The following is a 6947-nucleotide window of genomic DNA, read 5'->3' as shown; positions in this document are numbered from 1 at the left end:
ACAACCATGCCCAAACTTGGTCGCTGGCTCACAGGCCCAGGGGCCAGGCCAGCGTGGCATGCTGTGCTGGGGATCGAACCCTGCTCCCTGCACTTGCCTACGCAGGTGCTTACTCGGCTGAGCTATCTTGCTGGCCCTATTTTTGGGATTTTTGAGACAGTCTTACTATACACTTCAGGCTGTCTTCAAATTCATTGTGTAGCCTAGGCTGGCCTCACACTCCTGCCTAAGCCTCCCACGTTCTGGGGAGACAGGTATGTACCACATGCTCAGCACAGCCTCAGTCTCTTAGCAGTCCTCCTGCATCAGCCTCCTGCACCAGCATACCCAACTGTCAGGAATGAGTTAAGCCTGAGCCAAAGAGATGAATGGTGGCTCTTGTGTACCAGGCTGTAAAGATGACTCTTTGGGGTTAATACAGTTCTGGAGGGATATGTATGTTTCGCTTTCATTGATTCACCTATTTTTATAATTGTGTGTGGCAGATTAACGTGGACAAACTGGGGGCTGGGGAGATAGCTCAGTGGTCTAAGTGTCTGCCTGGCAAGCGTCAGAACCGCAGTTCAATCCTCGATACTGCATGTCATGCCATCTCTGAAATGCAAATGCCTGTAATCCCAGCACTGGGGAGGCTGAGACAGCAGGATCACTAAGAATCTGAGCTGCATAGTGAGACTCTATATCAAATTAATAAATAAATAAAAATTAACTTGGACAAACTGGTAATAACACAAATGACTTTTGTCCATGGAAATTCAAGACAATTTTAACAGAAATGTAAATGATCTCCACCTTGATTGCTGTACCTCAGAGAAAAAGATAACCCCAAACATTACCTTTTTTTTTTTTTTGCAGGGTTTCTCATTCTTGGGGACCGTTAACATTTGAGCTAGGTAATTTCTTTGTATCTGGTGTGGGGGAGAGGGGTCATCCTGTGTGGTGTAGGTGTTCAGCTGCACCCCCAGTGCCCCTGACAGCTTAGTGAAAACTGCATCTCATTGCTCTGATAGTTGCTTTTTATATTGCATCTAAATAGCTGTGATTTATTTCGCTAGTGCCTTTGTCAGAAGTGGAAAGACTAGTGGGACAGCAGTCCCTTTCACTAACACTTGTTCTGGTTTCTTTGAGGTAAATCTCCCCTTAGATTGTAGAGAACAGTGATGGAGAGTGGTGTGGAGCTGTAATTCTAGCCTCCAGGGAGTGTTTTTCCCTTTCCCTGCTTGGGCCTCACTTTGCTGGAGTCTTTACCTGGAGGGCCTAATTCCTGGCAATGCGAAGAAAGAAGAAATGAAGAAACGTGAGGCTTCTGAACTCAAGGAAGACTGATCATTTAGAAGTTTTTTTTCTTGTGCTTGCCAGGGAAGCGCTTTTTCTACTGAGCCATTTCCCCGGCCCACATTTAGAAGTTTTAATGATTAGGAAGTTGTTCTGTTACAACATTCAGCTTTCTCTGGAAATTATGAGCTACAAAAATTGGAAGGCTTCCTGCCACTTAATTTATCACAGCTTCCTGATTTTTTTTTTTTGGAACCAGGGATTGAACTCAGGCCCTTGAGCTTGCCAGGGAAGCGCTTATTCTACTGAGCCATCTCCCCAGCCCCAGCCTCCTGATCTTACAATGAAGAGAGTGTTCAGTGTTTTATTCTATATTTCTCTTCTGTGTTTTTCAGTGTCAGTCATAGCTGATCCTTGGCTCTCATTCTATTTTGCATTCTAGACTTGAAATTAGTGGCCAACCTCAAAAGCTGAGGCAGGGTAAAATGTTGTCAGGGGCTTATGCAACTGTCTTGATTCTTCTCCCCCTGAGCCGAGCAGAAATCTTTCCACCTGCTGCTCTAGTGTTCTGAGCAGTTTAGTTCTTGCTGGTGGCAGCTTACGAACATTTAAAAACTCGTCTGATTGCTATTCTGGTCACATTGTATGAAAGAGCCTAAATGTTGTTAGTGTTTAAACAAATCCTCAGCTTGGAAGGGCATCCCCGCCAGGGAGACCTCAGAAAATATTCTGCCTCTTAGGCAAAGTTTCTTAGAAGTTTTCCTTCTTAGGAAAAGTCAGTGTAACAAATCCCCATCTACTTTTCTTTTCCTTTCTTACTTTTTTCCTTTCCTTTCTTCTTTTCTCTCTTTTAAAAAGAAAAACTGCTAACTTAAACTAATTTAAATGACAGCATACAAATAGGGAACATTTTGTTCTTTGCTCTTAATCTGCTGAGCTAAAACATAAACAGCATTTTCTACCTATGCTGCCTATGGTACTGTGTTCCCATAACTTGGCCCTGCTGGGAATAGCAATCATTTTTATTTGTCCCTAGACTCCCTACTTTACATCTGAAATGCTTACTTGTTCCAGAATCTTTGTACAGTTTCGTAAATAAAATCACCGTACCAGCATGACATCTGCTCTGGGCCTACGATACTCACCGGTGCAGTCTTTCCATCTCTGTTTCATAGCCTCTCAAAACTCGGAGTCACCCGTATGGAGTCCTGGCATTTTTTCTGGGCTTCATGTTATTGTATCATTTCCAACCACCGTGTACCATCAGCGTTGGATCACACCATCGTCTCTGGCCTGGACCTTGGCAGTTAGAGTAACTTCTCATGGGGGTCCCTGATTCTCACCTTTGCTCCTACAGTCTGTACCATACCCAGCCTTTATAGTTATAAGTCTGATCAAGTCAGCCCTGTTCAAAACCCTGTAATAGCTTCCTGTTTCAGAATATAGGGCCATCTGGCTTGCTCTGGTTCTGCTTCCAGCTGGAAGTTGGACCACGTCTGCCCATTTGGGACCATTGCGCCTGCCCATCTTTCTGCTGTTTGGCCCTGTGCAATCACAGGGCTGCTCTGAGCCTGTTTCTGCCCCTCTGACTGGTATCGAAAAGCTGGTCCAACCTTGCCTACCTCACAAGTTGATTGAGTCTTGAAAGAGTTCATCTGACTGTCTTTCTGTTCTCTCTGAGTCTCTTTGTGAAAGTTATAAAATTACTTCCTAGCTTTTATTTGGGTTAGGTGAGTTTGAGTCCTTGTGGAGCTTTGACAGACATAGGTTTTCTGCCCCTTGTCCTGTTTGTGTCTTAGCTCCGTAAGTGGTGAGTGTTGATGAAATAGGAAGGGAGCAGGAAAAGGAAAGGGTTGGCTGGGAGCGTAGCTTGCCTGGGCCCTTCCCCAGCTGCCAGAGCCACTCTGGGTGTCATTCAGACTGCACACTGGAACTGCAGGGAAGTAAAAACCATCCTGTACTCTTATTTCATAGTTAGAACTCCAGTGTCTACAATGCTAATTTAAAGTGTAGAGAATGGAGCTGGGAGTAACCGAAGTAGAATGAGGGATAAATCAACTGTGGGTAAGGTGGTTAAGATGAAGAAAGCTAAATGACAAAACTGGCTGGGAGAGACAAATCCTTTTTGCATCCTATTATATACCATAACTGGGCAAGGTTGAGGTATTATTATTACTGGTTTGGTTTTTTTGAGACAGGGTTTCACTGTATATTTCAGGATGGCCTTGGACTTATATGTAGCCCAGGCTAACCTCAAACTCAAACAACCCTCTTGCCTCAGCTAACTATTTTGAATATTTAGTTATAATGTAGTTTAATAATTTACTTGATTTCCCATCACACTAAAAAGTTACATGTTAGGTCAGCCTGATAGCTCAGCGGATTAAAGCCCTTGCTTAGGCAGACAGGGGCCAGAGATTCAGCCCCTGTCCTGCTGTGCCAGCCCTGCCCCTAGGGCACCCTGAGACCTTGATTGAGACTGGGACTGGGAGTAGTGGTGTGTGCCTGTAATCCCAGCACTTGGGAGGCTGAAAAACAAAAAAAGCTACATGTTGATAAGTAGATTAACTTAATTTCTTAAGAGGTTGGTTATAGACTTGTTAACCTTGTGTGGTTTTTGTAAGGAACGTTGTTTTACAGTGTAGAATGTAACTTGTAAGTTCATGTAGAATTTGCAGAGGGACTCACTGATTTAGTATTCAGCCTTATGTGAATGCCTGTGATCATCTTACTAGGCTAGGTTGAGCAAAATGTGTGGATTTGGGTTCTTCCTGCAGAAGTTTTTATGGTGGCATCCAAAGAATTAAAATACTCCTGGATGTAGCAGTGCACACCCAGCACTTGGGAGGCTGAGGCAAGAGGATCACTGTGAGTTTGAGGCCACCCTGGGCTACATAGTGAGTTCAAGGTCAGCCTAAAATACATAACAAGACCTTATGTCAATAAAAAACAAAACAAAAAGTGTGAATGCTGAAAAAGACGAAGACCACTACCTTCTAGAAGTACTGTTCAGGTTTTCATTTACTCATTGTATGATTTTTTTTTTTTTTTTTTTTCTGTACTAGGGATTGAACTCAGGACCCTGCACTTGCCAGGCAAGAGCTTATTCCACTGAGCTATGTCCCTGGCCCCCACTGTGACACTGTGATTTTGAATACCACCAATTTTTATCTCACTGGAGTGCTAAGGACTGAACCCAGGGCTGGTGTGGGCTAGGCGGGTGCTCTACCACTGAGCTACTTCCCCAGCCTAACTGTTGCACTAAAGTAGACTCCTCGCATCATAGCCCACGCAGTGTCAGCAGTTAGAAGAGGCCTAGAAAATTGATGGGAAGGTTATAGCGGATGCTACCCAATCAGGGAAGTAGCACCTAACTCACATCCCTCAGTTATGCCTGGATCTTGTTATGTTCAAGCCAGCTTTTCTCTTTCCTCCAGGCAAATAAGGCAGAGACTGAAGAATCAAGTGGCTCAGATGAAAGAGCAAGTGCCTGGCTTTGCACCTTGCCTGGCGATTTTACAGGTAAGATGATGGCCTATTTCTGTCCATACCCTCCTTACTCAGTCTCAGCAGTTCATGCATTCAGGCGATAAGCGCTTCACACTGCTACTTCCTTTTTTTTTTTTTTTTTTTTTTTTTTGTCAAACCCCTACCTTTTTAGTTTGTCTGTATAAATTGTCCTTCAGCTCAAGTTCAAAGACTGGTTTGTCCTGGTTCCTTGCTCTTGTCTGATTTGTCTATAGATAGCCTTTTGCTAATCCCATACCTTTTAACCTCTGATTTTTGTGGGACCCTTCATATAAAAAATCAGGACTTTAGGAGCTGGACTTAGATATTACTATTTATTATATTAGAAATGGTCTTAATTACTTTTCTCATTGCTGAGACAAAATACCCAACACACAAGTTAAGGGAGGAAAGGTTTATTTAACTCACAGTTTGTAGAGATTTCATAGTTGGCTGGCTGCAAGGGAGGGTGGCTTGGCAGAGCGGCATCGCAGAGAACATTTTTTGGAGCCCACAAGACAACAGAAACAATAAGGACCTGCACATCTTTCTGCCCCTTTTATTTTATCTGGCTACTTGGGGGGTGGATAGCACCACTCCCTTGATCCTGGTGCCCTTGAGCCTAGTGTTACTCCATGAATCAGTTCCAATATCACACACTCCAGGTCCTGTCACATCTGAAAAATGCCCCTCTATGACTGCATGAGGCTCTGGGGGACATTTAGACAAAAGCCATAACAGAAATGAAAACCCAAACTTAAAAAACTACTTGTTTAAAAATGCAAGTAGGAAACTCAGTATAGTATGTTAACAAGCATAAGATATTTATGGAAAAACTTTTTCATAATAAAGTCTCACAAGAGAGCTGTCATTTTATGTGTTCTGTACAACTTTGCACCACCTGGATAAGGGAAGAGTTGGATTCCCCCTAACTGCTCCATTCAGTCTCTTCAGAAAATGGGGCCTCATGCTGATGTGCACTTGTCAAAAGAGAAGAATGTTTTAGTAGTCATCCTAGATAATTGCAGAGCTTTTTCTTTGATGCTATATCCAGACTCAAACAGTAGTTCCAAAAGTCTCAAGGTTGTGAGTTCAATCCCCAGTACTACCAAAAAAAAAAAAACAAAAAGAATACAGCTTTTATATTATGGACCTGGATCCCCTATAATATAGAATCTGCAACTCTGTTAGTGAACTGTCATACTTTGTTACACTTTTTCATACTTTGTTGTATCAGAATATTGCCGTTGAAGGGCCAGCCAGATAGCTCAGTGGACTAAAGCGCCTGCTCAGGCAGACACAGGGACCAGGGTTTGATCCCTAGCATGTTGTGCGGGCCCTACCCCCCGGGCGCGATGAGATGGTAATTGAGACTGGGTGTGATGGTACGAGTCTGTAATCCCAGCACTTGGGAGGCTGAAAACAGGAGGATCACTATGAGTCTGATCTGTGTAGTGAGACACTGCAGACCCTGTACTAAATATATTTTTTTAAAAAAAGTTGCAGTTGAAATGGATATTTTGTAGTTTGGGGTTTTACAAGAGGAACAATATAATATAGGACACTTAATTATAAAATTATTTTAGGATAGTCATCCAAAATGTCATATATAAAGAGAGTATAGGAACTCTGTCCACACACTAAAGACCAAAGAATACAGCTGAGGGGTTGGGGAGATAGCTCAGTAGAATAAGTGCCTGCCTGGCAAGTGCAAGGTTGTGAGTTCAATCCCCAGTACCACCAAAAAAAAAAAAAAAAAAAATTACAGCTGAGGGCCCGGATCCCCCCATAATGTCCTGTATGAATCCTACTGAAGACCTGGAGCCCATGACAATGTCTCATGCAGGCCTGTTTCATGGATCTGCGCTGGAAAGGCCCAAAGATCAGTGGTGGAAGCTAGAAAGTGTGCCCGTGGAATGAAGGACCTGTGCTAGGACCTGTGCTAGCAGTACCGGCAGATACTGAGGGGTCTCAGCTGGAGCCTTGAGGTGACACTAAAAGTAAGAACTGGAACTCCCCTGAAGAAAAGTACAACAGTCATCCCTCAGCAACAGCAAGGTCCCAAGTCCCTCTGACAGTGAGGATAGCTGAGTTCCCATCAGGAAAGCCAATGCAACAAGCTTCTCCAAGAGACCGAGCTATGCACCGTCTTCCCCTCTGGAGCC

At 43.6% G+C, this 6947-nt stretch overlaps 1 protein-coding gene across 1 annotated transcript in view; it reads left to right on the top strand.

Moving 5' to 3' along the window:
* Mthfd1 (methylenetetrahydrofolate dehydrogenase, cyclohydrolase and formyltetrahydrofolate synthetase 1) overlaps window positions 1–6947 on the top strand; it is a 62484-nt gene that overhangs the window by 5194 nt on the left and 50343 nt on the right. Inside the window, exon 2 of the mRNA XM_004624791.2 lies at window positions 4713–4797. Within this exon, the coding sequence (XP_004624848.1) occupies window positions 4713–4797 (85 nt within the window). The remainder of the gene's footprint in view (window positions 1–4712; window positions 4798–6947) is intronic.

Source organism: Octodon degus, unplaced genomic scaffold (assembly GCF_000260255.1).
Source record: "Octodon degus isolate 3935 unplaced genomic scaffold, OctDeg1.0 scaffold00007, whole genome shotgun sequence".
Lineage (NCBI taxonomy): Eukaryota > Metazoa > Chordata > Mammalia > Rodentia > Octodontidae > Octodon > Octodon degus.
The sequence above is the reverse complement of the archived record's forward strand: the minus strand, read 5'-3'. Positions and strand labels throughout refer to the sequence as shown.